At 38.9% G+C, this 16,846-nt stretch overlaps 1 protein-coding gene across 2 annotated transcripts; it reads left to right on the forward strand.

Annotated features, from left to right (window-relative positions):
• Positions 1 to 9,053: 9,053 nt before the first annotated feature.
• Positions 9,054 to 16,530, forward strand: wipi2 (WD repeat domain, phosphoinositide interacting 2). 2 transcript variants are annotated; one of them, XM_038695309.1, is made up of 12 exons: positions 9,054 to 9,279; positions 10,054 to 10,136; positions 10,881 to 11,050; positions 11,217 to 11,313; positions 12,283 to 12,380; positions 12,749 to 12,841; positions 13,007 to 13,077; positions 13,181 to 13,294; positions 13,424 to 13,588; positions 14,229 to 14,336; positions 14,461 to 14,558; positions 15,034 to 16,530. In XM_038695309.1, the coding sequence occupies exons 1-12, from the start codon at positions 9,206 to 9,208 to the stop codon at positions 15,144 to 15,146; spliced, it is 1,284 nt and encodes a 427-aa protein (XP_038551237.1). In that variant the 5' UTR covers positions 9,054 to 9,205; the 3' UTR covers positions 15,147 to 16,530. The 2 variants fall into 2 exon arrangements, with proteins under 2 accessions (XP_038551237.1, XP_038551241.1); XM_038695313.1 differs by having other exon boundaries at positions 13,181 to 13,288.
• Positions 16,531 to 16,846: the final 316 nt, after the last annotated feature.

The following is a 16,846-nucleotide window of genomic DNA, read 5'->3' on the forward strand; positions in this document are numbered from 1 at the left end:
GCATTGGTCAAAACTGCAGTCACATGGCCAAAACTGTTAACAGTCAGCGAAACAGAAGTGTATGTGTGAATTCGTTTTTCATAGCTTTCACACAAAATGCATTCAATGACCACTGTCTCCTAAATCCATGAACTCTTTTTTTCATTACTACTTCACTCCCTGTTTAACACTATATTTGTACTGTATAGGCTACTATAATACCCTGTATTCAAAACTGTTCAAAACACATTCAAAACAGAATGATGGCCAGTGTCCTGCATTTCTGCAGAAACCAGACTGAAATATAGAAAATCTTTGCATAATGTTTAAGTAGGCTAGATTTTATCATTATTATTTACATCTATGTGCATAGTGAACTACAGTATGTGTAGTGTTTTCACCAAGGTGGTTTAGAACTGCAGTCTGAGTGTAAAGCTTTAGCAGAATAGGTTCAAGGGGTTGGTACATGAATTACAGGTTGGGGATCATTGTTTCAGTAACAGTGTTACTGTGTGAACAATTGAGAAAAACTGTATTTCACCACTGAAATTTTAGGAATACATTTTTGTTTCAAGTTTTTTTTATGACTATGCAATAATATAGAAAAAAATCAAGGATAATGAAGCAAATGTCTGCATTTCAGATTCATCCTTGTTACATAATTTAGTGCATTCAATAAAGTGAAAATGTGTTATTCTATAATGAAATACTTATTTATGTGAAAAATCATTCATAAAGTTCATCATTTGTGTGTGTGTGTGTGTGTGTGTGTGTGTGTGTTATGAGCAGTTGTGGACAGTAACTAAGTACATTTATGCAAGTACTGCACTTAATGACAAATAAGAGGTATTTGTACTTTACTCGAGAATTTTCTTTTAATGCGACTTTCTACTTCTACTCCACTACATCTCAGAGAGACGTTTTGTATATACTCAACAGTTTACACAAGTATACGTTGTACATTAGTTAACTGACAGAAAAGTAATTGGCAACTATTTTGGAATTTTTTTAAGTAATTGTTAATGTAAAAACATTTATTGGTTTCAGCTTCACAAATGTGAAGATTTGCTGCTTTTCCTTTTGATTATTTTAATGCATTTTAATCAATTTTAGGTTTGGACTGACAAAGCAAGCATTGTGAATGTGTCACTTTTGGCTTAGAGCAATTGTTACAACATTTCTCATATAACCTTTTACAATCGAAATATGAGTAAAATAATCAGCAGAATAATCTATAATGAAAATAATCAGTAATTAGTCAGTCAGATACAAAATAGTTCAACCTACACCAACTACATTAATTCATGAGTTATAATAATCAGAAATAATTACTTTTCAGATTAAGATTGCACATAAAATGCACATGATAAGCATAAAGTACAACACATTGTTAAAGATTAAACCAGCTGTTCTCAACATTCTTAGCTTGTGACACCATTCAAGAAAGCAGTCGGGGCACCTTGTTGAGTCGGTTTCATTTAAACAACTGCTCAGAGACCAAAAATGTAAAATTATCCAATATTTCACAAAAAAAGGAAAGATTGCAGAAAATTAAAAAAGAAAAAATCAATATCAATTTGTGTATGAAAACTTTGTCTTCTTTCCTCTCCCATTAATCATCTCACGACCCTCAGATTCATCTTGTGACTCTTTGGAGGGGGCCTGACTTCTGGGTTGGGAACCACCGGATTAATTGTATATTATTATTATTATAAGTAGTTCCACGTGGTGCTTACACAATCATGCATCACCATCCCAAAGAATGCATTATGTCATGTAATGTAATGTGTAATATATGTCACAGGGGCCTTTTTTTTTTCCAGAGCAAATACTGTTAGTTTGATACTTTAAGTAAACTTTTCTGATAATCTTATAATTTTACTGCAGCAGGACTTTTAATAAATTATTTCTTTTTACAGTACTTAAATAAAGGATCTGAATGCTTCTTCAAACATTCAGATGCCAAGTCGGAGAGACATATCTTTAAGCCTTTTTTATTTCTTTTAATGTATAGTAGCATAGTAGTAGTCATACATGTGTAAGGTGTTCGTGTTTAGTAACTGTGAATTTACTTTTTATTTTATGTACTGCAACACTCTATAAAATACCTATCTATCTATCTATCTATCTATCTATCTATCTAACTAACTAACTAACGCTAATTTTAAATATCTCTAAATTGTGGTCTAAAAGCTGCCTACACCATACTGAATAGGAAAAATTCTGAGTGCCTTAAAATGAGTAATGAGTCAAATTTAAATGTATCGAGTATAAAAACAAAATGTATGAATCAACCTGATAAATACCAACACAGTGTATGTTTTCCATGTAGAATAACTCCCTCTAAGGTTGCTAAGAACCCCTTATTTCCGGAGGACTTTGTGTGTTTTCATGAATTATTTAAAGTGTCATAGCGATCAGTCTCGAGGCAACATAAGGCTGTGGCAGATACAGACCTCAGAGGACCGGCAGACAACTAATATGGTGCATACTGTATATGACATTAAAATAGATTTTAATTAAAATTTTTAAAAGACATGGCATGGTACTACAGTTATCTCCTCATGATAAAATGACAGTCATGACATTCTCTCTCTGTGTCTCAATATTTCATTTTGCACATCAACTCATGCTTCCCTTTAAACACACACACACACACACACACACACACACAGTCAAACTGAATGGAAAATTAAATATTACCCAACAATAACAGTGGCCAACAGAGGCCCTTTGTTGCACTGTGGCAGCAGCTGTGTGAGACAGAACAGACACATTATGCAAACACACAGACATCCAAACACGTTTCCATACTTCAGAGTAAATGTGTTACATATTCACCACTGGCTGTGTTTAGAGATAAGATTCAAAATATCAGGGACAGTGGCAAGATAAGCGTATTTGCACAGGAACGTTGGCTGTTCCCAGTACACGGTGGGTTCATCTGACAGTGTTCATGTAGTTGAGCTTGATTACAAACATTTTAGGAGCATGTACTGACTTCATATTAAAGTTGCTACGAGTGACTAAATGTGCTTCATAGCCAACAGTAACGTTCAACATGATGGCAAAGCTTGTGTTGTGTCAGTGCATGTGTGTTTTTTATGTTTGGCTTCAAATTCAAGCCATTTAATTGGTTTGTTCTCATATTATATATAATATAGCCTGTATAACACCGTAATTTTGCATATTGCATAAAATCCTTAGCTAAACAAAAAAAAAAACAGTTTGGACATCGTATCATTATCACAATTTTTTTTTTAAATGAACTTTTTCTCCACTAGGGTATGCAACTTTCTATTTCACAAACCTCGCCTCTGTTGCTCTTGTTTGTTTCAAGGCTATGGCTTGTGTAAACCAAAGGCCAGTACACAGAGTGTTGGACCTCTGCCTGTGCTGACAGACCTCTGGAGGAGAAGCTGCCACTCAGGGCCTGAAAACAGTAAACTGGACCAGAGGACACCCCTGAATCATGACCACACAGGAGCCAACAAACAACTTAGATGCTCTGATTAACAAAATGATTCCAACATTTTAAAGAGGATAACTAAATAAATGCATCTGTAATGTTCCTTATTGGATATGTGCCATATGGTGCTGTGATAATACAGGTTTATTTACACAGTAACGGGACAGTGCTGAGGTGGATCATTCACAGAATTCAGTATGCCTTCTTAAATGGGGGCTGATTATGGCACAAGGATCGGATTACAGTTTTTTTTAATGCTTAAGCATGATTTTGAAAGCAGGGCTCATTTTGTCAAAACACTACACACAATTCACACTACTATTCACACAAGTAGCACCTCAGAGAGTTTGCAAAATGAAATATACAATAATTTATAAAAACCTGATTTTGTCACCGTGTGGCACACACACGGTTCAAATGATCTAATTCTGTTTGAACCAGTTAAACACTGCCATGCTCAATCTAAAACACATTTAATATTCTAAACAATTTTCAGATGAAATAGTCTGGATTTGACTTTTCAGAGATACAGTATTGTTAGAGTATTGGATATATTGACCAAACACAGCACACACAGTACTGCATACTGATATGTATTTATTTTCAGCAAAACCAATTGTAGAAAGCATGAAGTACAGTGCTGTACAGTACAAAAAACAAAAAAACCTAATTATCTCTTTGCCTGGCTGGATCTGGCATTTCGTCCACATCGCAGGCTACTTCCTCTCTTGCAAGACAGTGAAGGAAGTATCTTCTTGAATGGCGAATCCGAGTTGCACAGATACTGCATCTATTTGGTTGCTGGAATCCTCCATAGCTTCAATGAGGGGCATCCTGATATAAGGCTGGAGGTCATGAACCTTCCACCGCCATGCTGAAAAAAACCTCCTCAATAGGGTTAAGGAAGGGAAAGTGTGGTGGGAGGTATTGGAGTATATATTGTTGATGCTGATGAAACCAGTTTTGGACCAGAGCAGATCGGTGGAAAGATACATTGTTCCAGATGATAATGTATCTCATCTGCGCTGCATCCATTTGGTTTTCAGCTGTGATGATGTAGTCTGTCTAAAAATTTGACCATGTGGGCCATGCGGTAAGGACACAATGTGGCATGGCGGTGGAGGACCCAATCTGGGAGATGGCAGCACACGTGGTTATCACATGTTATCACCACGCGGGTCCGGCACATTGAGAATAGCTCTATGTTTTACTCTCCAAATTTGGTTCAAATGGCACTTTGTAGCATTGGTTCATCTGTATGTGATGTTTTTTAAGGATTCGCCACCGTGTTGATAGGGAGACTGATTAACATTATTGAACACTGTGTTGTCATTGAGGATGTTTGTTTGAATTTCTCTGAGGTGTATTACATTATTGGCCAAAACCATGTTTATGATAGCTCTCTCTTGTTCTTCAGAGAATTTTCGGCCTCTTCCTCCTTGATGTGGTCGACCCTCAATCCTGTAGACCAAGCAATATACATATAAAAATACCATAGGGTACTGATGTACTGCATATTGTAGGCTATATACTGTATTGATTGAATACACTGTAATGTACTGTAGACACTAAAGATGTCTTGTCAAAATGTCCGTATTACTGTTGCAACAGTATATTTGCTCAGATTGGGCTGAACTCTCTGAATGTCAACCCACCTTTTTATAGTGCTTGCGCATGATTGGTGAGTTTAGAGTTGTGCACCTAATTGTCACCTGATGGAAATGTTTTATCAATTGGTTCACAGGTGTGCCATTTTAGACAGCAATGTCTTGACATCGCAAAGACGAGACATTGTGTTAGATTTGTGTGTTTAATGTAGCCTGTGTGTGTTTAGTATTTTGCAAATCACTGTGTCTAGTGTTTTGCAAAAGGTGTGAGGCTGAGAATGTGCTTATAGTTGTGCAAGTCTGGGCTGTAGTTTTACTCCCTGAGTGTAAGGTTTCACTGACAATGTGTTATATAACATTTTAGTGTGTAAGCAATTGTAAAAAACTGTAACGTCATTGTTGTTGCGGACAACAGAGGCATTCATCTGGCTAAAAGATTGGTGGATTTATTTCTGTGTGGTTTTCTCAAGTTTGTTTCATTCTCTTGTTTTCTGTCCTTTTTGTATCTGATTCGACTCTAAATCTATCTTTATTTTGTTTGTTTAAACATTTTTAATGACAGTGGAGTCCAGTATCCACAAATCATTAGTGAATATACAAATAAAGGAATTATTGGTGAATATACAAATGCAACATGAAGATAATTAGTGAATATACAAAACTAATACAGACACCATTCTCTTTTTAAGACAGAAAAGGGGGGTAAACATCTTCAACCAACATTTTGGTAGCAAAAAGCATTAATGTTTGTCATCTTCTCCAAATCTGAATTAGAGGGTGCCATGATGATGCCACAAAATCTCTACACGATTTTTGAAACATCCCACGCAAATAGCCAAACTGCACACCAAATGTCCAAAACTATAAGCTATTTCTCAGCCTTTCACTCAGTTTATAGTTGCATAAAACACTTTTTTCAAAACACTACTCACAATTCTCTAACTTAGACGCAAAAATCTAACAGGAGGTAACTTGCTTTACTTTTCCAAACACAACCGATCACCAGGTCATACACCCACTCCTCACATGGACAAACTTAACTGATCATTAACCAATCACTGCTTTAGTATAGGCCTATAAATAGGTCAAAGGTCAGATTATCTGTTTTGAACACTTATTCATCATGTGTTCTTTATTCTAAAAAATTATACTTTTGGTTTACATATCTTTATGGTTTTGTTGTCTATACTATAAACAACACTGTACTACTGTTAGATAAGTAATGTTTCACCAAATAAATATTTTCTGTTTCAACATTTGATTGGTGTTAACAGTGTACTTTCCAACCCCTCTCAGCAGATTACTTTCACTCCAGAACATTGGAAATGTACACATAAGCCTGAAAGTGTGTGCACGGTATGTCCAAAATTTTACTATTATGAAAAAAGTGTTTGCCATTTCATGCAAATACTTTATTTTGAGATGTGTTTATGGCATTTCAAATGCAGTGTTTCATTTTGAAGATGAGATATGAGGCATTTTGCATTTTGTGTGTGCAGTTTGGGGAATTGAGTGTAGAGTTTTGAAAAAAGGGGACATAGTTTTAAAAATGTGTGTAAGCAGTTGCAAAAAACTGTAATATTAGGTCTTCTGATCGCTCTTTTGTTCATATCAGGCAATAATTCATGAGAATAGCAAAATAAAAATTGGTGTGTGTTTTTTTATTTTAGTTTAAGCAGAATGTGTTTGTCCATTCTTGTGACTTAAATAAAGATCAGATCACATTTTATTCCTAATTTATGTAGAAATCCTGGTAATCCATCCATCCATCCATCCATCCATCCATCGTCAACCGCTTATCCTGAGTATAGGGTCGCGGGGGCTGGAGCCAAACCCAGCTGACATCGGGTGAAAGGCGGGGTACACCCTGGACAGGTCGCCAGTCCATCGCAGGGCCACCAGGTAATTCAAATGGGTTCAAATACTTTTTCCTGTGACTGTATCTGAATTTCTTCACCACTAACAAGCCACATTTTTTTTTGAACATTATATTTATTGAATTTTAACAAAACAAGCAAGTGATACATTTGACAAGCATACAATTTGATAAGCTTAATATTTCACAACTTAATCCCCAAAGTAAAAAGTAAAAACATCACATAACAGATTCACAAAGACAATGATAAAAATAAATAAATAAATAAATAAAAACAACTCGGCAGTCAGCTTTACTTTCTTAGTTTCCTTCATAATGTCTTAACAAGCCACATTTTAACATTGGGAATGTCTTTGCCCTTCCACAACATATACAAGCATTTCTTAGCTGACATAAGCCAATAAGTTTTCTATGAGCAAATGTGAGGTTGTTTAATGTCTCTGAAGTGCTAAAAAGTGTCTGACATTAATAGAGCAGTGATTAATCTGTTTTAAACTACGATTTCATTGTCCCTCTGCAATCTGAATCTCTTATGCAAGAAGTGTCCACTTTTTCATCCTGCAATGCTGTACAAAAGTTCGATACCAGACAGGGAGTCTGCCTCACTCAGCCACTTCCGGTTTTATGCAGTAAATATTTTGTCAGTCATGATTGCACTTTGACATGCTCAGACTTCCACCTGAAACTGCAATGAAACTAATATACGTACATAGAAACTGTGACTCACATCCCACATTACACATGGAGATTGCTAACTGTTTCCTTCTCACCCCACGCCTCAGACATCATCGTGGTACCCATGGAAAGACAGGCCCTTCCGAAAATAATCAGTATGGGCCCTTGAACACTGCTGTTGAAATTAATGGACTGAAAAAAAAAGAGAGGAAATTAATGGACTGAGTTTACAAGTGCTGAAATAAATGCAATTTTTGTTAATGTTTAGTGTGAATACCAGCTACATGCAACTGAAAGATGCAATCTGATACAAGTACATGGACTATTACATACATATACATATATATACACTTTTATATATATATATATATACTATTACAGTGCCTTGCGAAAGTATTCGGCCCCCTTGAACTTTTCGACCTTTTGCCACATTTCAGCCTTCAAACATAAAGATATAAAACTGTAATTCTTTGTGAAGAATCAACAACAAGTGGGACACAATTATGAAGTGGAACGAAATTTATTGGATATTTCAAACCTTTTTAACAAATAAAAAACTGAAAAATGGGGTGTGCAAAATTATTCAGCCCCCTTAAGTTAATACTTTGTAGCGCCACCTTTTGCTGCGATTACAGCTGTAAGTCGCTTGGGGTACGTCGCTATCAGTTTTGCACATCGAGTGACTGAAATTTTTGCCCATTCCTCCTTGCAAAACAGCTCGAGCTCAGTGAGGTTGGATGGAGAGCGTTTGTGAACAGCAGTTTTCAGTTCTTTCCACAGATTCTCGATTGGATTCAGGTCTGGACTTTGACTTGGCCATTCTAACACCTGGATATGTTTATTTGGGAACCATTCCAGTGTAGATTTTGCTTTATGTTTTGGATCATTGTCTTGTTGGAAGACAAATCTCCGTCCCAGTCTCAGGTCTTTTGCAGACTCCATCAGGTTTTCTTCCAGAATGGTCCTGTATTTGGCTCCATCCATCTTCCCATCTTTAACAGACCAGTCAGAATAAAATTGGTATCTCACCCATTCATTTTCAAATTAATTCACAGTAAAATCATAAACATTAATCTCACTGCACTTTTCAGATAGAGCAGGTCTAGACCACACTCTTCGGTATAGGCTATTACTTACAGAGATGAGCAAGCACAAGATGTTGTTTGCACGTATTGACGGCGGGGGGCGCTGTTACATTAAATCATGAATAGTGAGTGTACACCATAGACTGTATATAAAAAGGTGTACACAGAGTTTTTCCAGAAGAGCCGTGTTTTCTCCTACTTTCTCTCTGCCTTGGTGCCGACACAGCAGACTAAAAAAATGCATTCACAGTCATATCGGATCACATTCATTATCATCGCTGTGCACCTGACAAAACGGTCCTGGCTCTTTAACGGCACCGCATGCTGCGTCCTCGGAGCATGCGCAGTAAGAGGGAGCAACAGCGCCTATGAAAAACAACAACAATCACTACAGCAGGGGAAAGAGAGACATGACTCCTTGAAGCCCAATACTTCTGGCCCTTAGCACATTAACTTAGTAATCCCAGCCGCTGCTATTTCTACCGGAGCATTATATGTCGATGGTGCCGAGCCCATGAACTTGGCCAGTCAAAGCGGGGATGCTGGCGGAAGCCAGCTTCTCTTCGCCAACTTTAACCAGGACAACACGTAAGGCAGGGCCGGGGACAGGGTCTGGGGATCCGACGGCCTGTGCTGTCAAGATAGCTGACGTTAGCTAGCTCAGTGTGGACATGTCTGGACGCCCCGCGGGGTGACGGGGCTCGATGAGAAATAGTCTGGATGTGGTTTCTTACGTTGGAAATGACTGATGTTATCAGTACAAACTGATTTTAGCTAGCTAATGAAACTGTTCTGTTACCTGTTATTTCCCCCGTCACTAGCATAAGTTAGCTTTCAAGCTAACATGATGATATGTGGTCCGCGGCTAACTGGAGCCACAATACACATGTAGCTTAAATGTCATGTAACTTCGACTGAGGTGACGATTGTTATGATTAATATACTGACTACTGATAGACATACCGGACATCTATGTGTTTTTGTTGGTTTTGAGCGCACGCGTTGCCTGGCTGATATATTTTAATAACTGAAGTTACAGCTCAAGCACTGTTCAGTCAGACATGGAGCTTCACATGCACGGAGGAGATAGTCCGCAAACTGTAATACTGGTGACCGCTCCAGACCACAGAGGCCTGGTCTTATTGCAAAACAGCTCCAGTCGTGTGACTACTGTCACAATCTGACTAGTACACCCAGTGGCACAGAGACAGCCGAGACCACAGGATTTAGAGTTAACAGGCTGTGTCCAGAGTTTGAGATCTTTCTGTGAGCTGACATTGGAGTCTGTCAATATCCAGTGTTTGTGGGTGTAATATCTTGATTGTTCAATGCTGCTACCGTCTATTTCTGTTGTTTATATAGGTCCTTAGCTGTTGGCACCAAATCAGGATACAAGTTTTTCTCCCTGTCCTCTGTGGACAAATTGGAGCAGATATATGAATGTAGTAAGTATTGTCCCTGCTACTTTCCAATGTCCGTGCTCTGTTATATTATTGCACATGACTATTGTCATATTTTTTGAGTTATTGTGTTTAATGCATGCTGTCCAGACAGTACACAATCACTGCACCATTAGAGCATTGCTGTTACTTTAAATATTAATAAAGTGAGCACTTTTCCCACACCCGCATACATCAAGCTTCCGCTTAATTGTTAGGTTTACATAATGTATAATATGATCTCTTCAACACTCTTATTAGGCCTGTTAAGTAACCCTGTATGGTGACAGCTTGTACCTTTTGATAACCCTGTTAAATTTGAGTAGCCAGTGAAAAGCGAGTAATAGGAGACTCAAGTTGTACAGTCAGAGGAAAACAATGATGTTTTGGCCCCGTGTGTGCTATTATCAATAATTCACAAAGTCAGCTTTTGCACGATCCATTCACTAAACATATACATAGTGTGCTTAAAGTTTCCCAAGTGTGTTCAGGGAGTAGCACAAAGATGAAAATGGCACTGCTTTTGGCATCTACCAGGAAGTTGTAATTGAATCGCCTCTGTGAATCAGCTTACTGCCTTAATGTGGTCATTATATGATGCTTTCATTTGCACCATTTCCCTTCCGGAACTGTTTAAAATTGTTATCACTAAGGTCACTGAAAGGTTAGCTAATAAAAGATGAAGGGGTGCCACTGAGGGGTGTGTGTGTGTGTGTGTGTGTGTGTGTGTGTGTGTGTGTGTCGCTGCAGCGGACACGGAGGATGTGTGTATTGTGGAGCGTCTGTTCTCCAGCAGCCTGGTGGCCATCGTCAGCCTGAAGGCCCCCAGGAAGCTCAAAGTCTGTCACTTCAAGAAGGGAACTGAAATCTGCAACTACTCTTATTCCAACACCATACTGGCTGTCAAACTCAACAGACAGGTAGGGAGAAATACCTGTCTGTCAGGCCTTCTGTCTCAAACCAAATACACCACCTTATCACATAATCATCAAACAGCAGAAGACATATTTAACTTGTGCAAATGTCATAGTTGGCTAATAAATGAGTCTTTGACGGTGATGTTGTTGATGTTTTGTGGCTCTGCAGAGGCTGATTGTGTGTCTGGAGGAGTCGCTTTACATTCACAACATAAGAGACATGAAAGTGCTGCACACAATCAGAGAAACTCCACCCAATCCTTCAGGTGAGTCAGAGGTAGGGCTGGGCGATATAGCCAAAAATGTTATCACGATAAAAAATGTCATATCATTTGATATTGCTAATTATCACGATAAATGCCAAATCAATGTTTCTTTAAAGTTTAAAGGCTGATTTTGGCTCCTGGGTGAAAGTTGAAGAAACCAGACGGTTAATTCTGGTTTAAAACTATTTTTTATGGTCAGGACTGTTTGTAAAATAGTCTGAGGAAACAAATCTGAGGTAGAACATTCAAAACAATGCTAAAATCATTTTTCAACAAATATGCAAGAGTAAAATGAAGTCAAACATGACGTCAGTCATTTTTCATCAACAAAATAAAAATCTTAATAGAAAAATTAAGTGCGTTTACGATTGAATAAATTAAATCAAACATTTATTAAACATTTGTTGTTTTTATCACGATAATTGCCATTTTTGTTTGATTGCCCAGCTGTAGTCTGAGGGAAGACAAGCAGTATCTCAACATAGTCTTGTATGTGTAGTATAGTAGGTAGTGCGGTAGCAAAATCGGGTCATCGGAAAAGAAAAAAGATTACTGACTGTGGAAAAGTTTTTTCCCTGTACAGTATACATATGTTCAGACTGAAAACAGGGATGTCTCTTTCCTCAGGTTTTTCTGGATTTTAATTTCTCTTTTGTTTTTATCACTTTATTTTTACTTCCCAATATACTGTTTTGTTTACTGATGCCCTAAAGGCTGAAACTGTCATTGCGATCTAAGTTACTTATGTGATATTTGCATATTTAGCACATCCACAGAACAAAAATACACTCATGCTGTCAGCTATTACAGATATTTAGGTGATCGTAGCCTCTCTATGCACTCAAGTCATTCTTTCAGTTTCACTTATTGTCAAGTTCACATGAAAGGGGTTCTGTTGGAGTCTGATCAATCTTTCTTTAAATGGTTCTCTATGTTAATTATTTTGTATTTATGCTCGTATGTCTCCAGGATTGTGCGCACTTTCCATCAGCAATGATAACTGCTATCTGGCCTACCCAGGCAGTGCTACGATAGGAGAAGTTCAAGTGTTTGACACAGTCAACCTGGTAGGTGCACACCGACACAGCAAGGCCCTCTGCCCTACACTAGCTGTCTTTTAATAAAGCCCTTAAGTTTAATCTGTCACACCAGCCTGTTTCTCCACCGCTCTTATTTCCATGCTTAGCATTTTTCTATCATACAAAACTGTTGGCACACAATTAATTGTTGCATGTATAGCTGAGGCGCTGTTTGTGTTGTCGTTTAGTGTTTATTGTTTATTGTATGTCATTCTCTAAAAGAGCCAATGCTGAAATAAATAGTGTGTCCTCATTATTCACGCAGCCAGTGTTTCCTATCCTCAGTCTTTGACGCTCACTGTTTTTGTCTTACTGAAATAGCGCATCTCTAACTAGTGTCTCCATTTGTTTTCCAGCGAGCAGCTAACATGATTCCAGCCCACGACAGCCCATTAGCGGCTCTGGCTTTTGATGCCAGTGGAACCAAACTGGCCACAGCTTCAGAGAAGGTACCACAGGCCCTGTACAGCACACTGGCCCATTGTCTGTATGGCTTATGTGTGTGTGTGATTTTGTGGATTTGTTCCGCCTGAGCAAATACGCATCACTGTTGTTGCTTCGAGTGCGACACAGCGTCACCCTCAATGTATCTTGTGTCTTTCACTTCCTCCCAGGGCACAGTCATCCGTGTCTTCTCAATCCCAGAGGGACAGAAGCTCTTTGAGTTTCGAAGAGGAGTCAAGAGGTAGATGATGTGATGATGGATGTACTACAGTTCATGTGTTTATATGTACTGTATATTTGCTTTCACCTGCTTCCCTGCACATTTGTGTTTCTGTTCTTTGTAGGTGCGTGAGCATCTGTTCGTTGGCGTTCAGTATGGAAGGCCTGTACCTGTCGGCCTCCAGCAACACAGAGACAGTCCACATCTTCAAATTGGAGACCCAGAAGGAGAAGTACGTGTACGTACCTTTGTGTCCTTATTTGTCAGATTTTAAAAAGCTTTTGGAAGCTGGGACTACCTGCCATTTCCCTACACTTAATGTTCACATCATACAAAGGCTTCTTACATTCTGTTTATCTGTGTGTAGGCCAGCGGAGGAGCCCACCACATGGGGAGGGTACCTGGGCAAGGTCCTGATGGCGTCCACCACCTACCTGCCTTCCCAGGTGACAGAAATGTTCACCCAGGGACGAGCTTTTGCCACCGTGCGTCTGCCGTTCTGCGGACATAAGAATATCTGCGCCTTAGCTGTGTGAGTATACACAAACCCACCTATATGCAAACATACAATATGTATACAGTATGTACACATACAGCACTGTTTCTGTGTGTTTGAAACTATTTGTAAATGCTGACACCCTGAAGAGTTGTGATGAAGTGAAAGTGGAATCGGACGTAATATGCTTGACTCAATGGCAGTCTGCTCTCAGGGACAGATTTACATACATAGACTGGTTATAGAAATTTGTTGTGCCTTTCACTCCATCTTCATTTATTATTCAAAAGAAGAAAAACATCAAGGTCATCAGAGACATGTTCTCTATGGTTTGCCTTTGATCATTTTTTTGTGTTCAGTACTGTGATGTTGATGATGTTTACCGTGCAGTCTTGCTATCGCTGCTCATGGTAATGATCAGTCTTGCTATTTCACTGTCACTGCTTCATTAAAATATGAGTCACTGTACCAGAAGATACTGCCCAACACTGTTTAAACCAGCAACATTTTAATGAGTCGTGAACTGTTGTGTTAATCAGTCTGTAATATAGTCCTTTGATGAAAAAGTACTGCAGATCATTACTTCAGCCAAAGAGAACTGTGATCCAAACAGTTTCACTAGTTGCATAACAGCAGCATACAGGGCTCTATATGGTGTTTTATTGTTTTAAATTAGGATTCAGAAGATTCCCAGGTTGTTGGTGGCAGCGGCTGACGGTTACCTGTATCTGTACAACCTGGATCCACAAGAAGGAGGGGAATGCACACTGATGAAGCAGCACAGGTAACACGGTGAAAAGAAAGTGACGAGGTCACTGAACACTACAAGTTGTATACAAACAACAGCCTTAATTTCAGATTGTACTGAGAGTTGTGTGTTATTGAATCTCTGTTGTCATTGACTTCAGGTTAGACGGCAGTGCTGAGCCGTCCAATGAGATCCTTGAGCAGGGGTCACATGACCGCCCACTTGTTGCCCAAACCTACAGTGCTGCTGTCACTAAAGGTATGTCAGTTCCAGGTCCTTTGTTTCCAGCTGTTTTACTTATTATTTTGTGTAGAAACTATGTAGGGAATTAGTTACTTCAGTTAGTTTATAAGCAGTATCTATTTCTTAAAATTATGTAAGCAGCTCCATTTTAAGCAAAGTTAATATTAATCATTATTCTTTTTTATTACAACTACTACTTATTTTTGTCCTGTATTTTTAATTATATGCTTGCCTTTAGATACATTTAATATTTAATTTGGAAATGACAGATGAGTAAATGAAGACATAAGAGTGCTTCTTTGTAATCATTCTCTAAGTTCAGTGAGAAATGCTTTCATATTTTTCTCTGGCAAAAAAAATGGTAAGAGGCTCAAATTTCAGGTTATCATCATTAGGACAAAATAATTATTTCTTTATGATGTTTGACTTTGTGACAGAATGCGAGTCAGTAAGAGCTGTTTCTTTCAGTAGTTGACCTCTCTACTTCTAGGTTACTGCGAAGAGCAGGGCGCCGTGGGAGGGGCAGGGCTAGAAGATGACCTCAACGACTTGCGCTTAGAGGAAGAGAACGAGCAGCCACCACTCATCCTTGAAACTGACTGACTGACTTAACGGACGACTGTACCCACCAATCAGAGGGCTCCTCTGGTGCTGCTATGAACATGTGACACAAGGGGGGCAGGGGCAGGATCAAAGACGAGGGGGGTGTTTTTAAACGCTAAAAGCGTTCAAGAGCCTGTCTGTAACTCTATCTGTGCGTTCGTCTGTTCACATACATGTCGTATCTCTTTGTTCCTCCCCTCCCTCCTTCCTCCACTCCCTTTTCCCTCAGTTTTGCCTGTGCAGGCCAAACTGACGCTTTGCATGTACATGTGCCAACTGCTAAAAACATGCTCCAATGTGAAAACGAGTATCTGTGAGTGTGTGTTGGACGTTTGATCAACAAAAAAAAACAAATGTAGCTGTGTCTCCACTTAAGACACACACACTGACGCAAGCACTGTGTAAAATGAAAGTGATTGTGTAAGTGCCTCGCTGCCCCAGTGTCATGGTTTCTTCTGTTTGAGAGGGGGACCTCTTTGCATTGGCTTAATAAAACCTATTTTCAGTTGTTGGATCTTAATTGAGGGTGTGTACTTATCTTTTCTCTCTCACACATAGTCACACACTGTCCTGCGAGGAGTGTGGCGTCAGTCATGTGGCCCAACTTTACCCTCCAAAGAATGATTTAGAAGCTTTTGGCATGAGGCAGAGGTGTTTGCGAACAAGAGTGTGTGTCTGTGCGCTTGTGCTGAGACCTCATTTGTGCGTGTGTGTATGCTGGGCATGTACATTAGCAAAACACTATAAGTAATTAGCCTCCATTTGCACCCCCTTGCCCCCTTTTACCTCATCCAAACAGAGGCTCAGTGGACCTTCCCCCTTCCCCTCCTCAGGCCTGCAGTCATTGGTTGATTTTAAACTCTGATATTAATGATCTTTATCTACATATCCAGTCATAACCAATAATGTGTCAGGCGTAAGAAAACATGCATGGTGTTGTTGACGTGGTACTTTATCCATACATCGAAGATATTAGAGTGGTGGTGATCCATTAAAGGCAGTCAGCAGATCAATTGAGAAAGGCAGGAAGCTGTCAGTGACAGTCTCCTCTTACTCCTCATGTATCTACTCTGTACATTACTAGTTGTGGCAAGATATCACTGTACCATATTGACAGGTTACGACCATGGCTTTGAGATTTCACTCTCTCTGGGATAGTGGGTGTTCGGCCAACGAGTGAACTGTGGATTGTAACATGGCTGAGCCTCATCAACTGGTCCAGGACGCTGCATGATTCCCTATTAATCCTCTGGTGTCTGAAGCCGCTAAACAAGGATTAGCCACGGGATTTTTGAGTGTCAGGCATTTTCTAATGATTTTGTATAAAATGTGAAACGTTCATCTGAAACTAAAATGAAAATAAATTCCATGTTGATGTATGAGATAGGTGTCTTGTTCTTGTTAGACTGTGATAACTTATATTCATTAAGAGAAGTAGGTGGGTCAAATTAGAGAGCAATTTGTATTTACTAATGTACTAGCATCACAGCTACTATAACTATAAAATTGTTGTTTTGTTACTTCATCCCAGATTTAATTTTACAATAAATAATGAAAAAAATATTGATTTTTTTTTTTTATTTTCCCAAGTGGCCAGCCTAAGGCACACCTGTGAGGTGGATGGATTATCTCGGCAAAGGAGACGTGCTCACTGACACAGATTTCAACAGATTTTTAAACAATATTTGAGAAAAAACGGC

Source organism: Micropterus salmoides, unplaced genomic scaffold, assembly GCF_014851395.1.
Source record: "Micropterus salmoides isolate LMB-PRFRI ecotype aquatic unplaced genomic scaffold, ASM1485139v1 Ms_hic_scaffold_10, whole genome shotgun sequence".
NCBI lineage: Eukaryota > Metazoa > Chordata > Actinopteri > Centrarchiformes > Centrarchidae > Micropterus > Micropterus salmoides.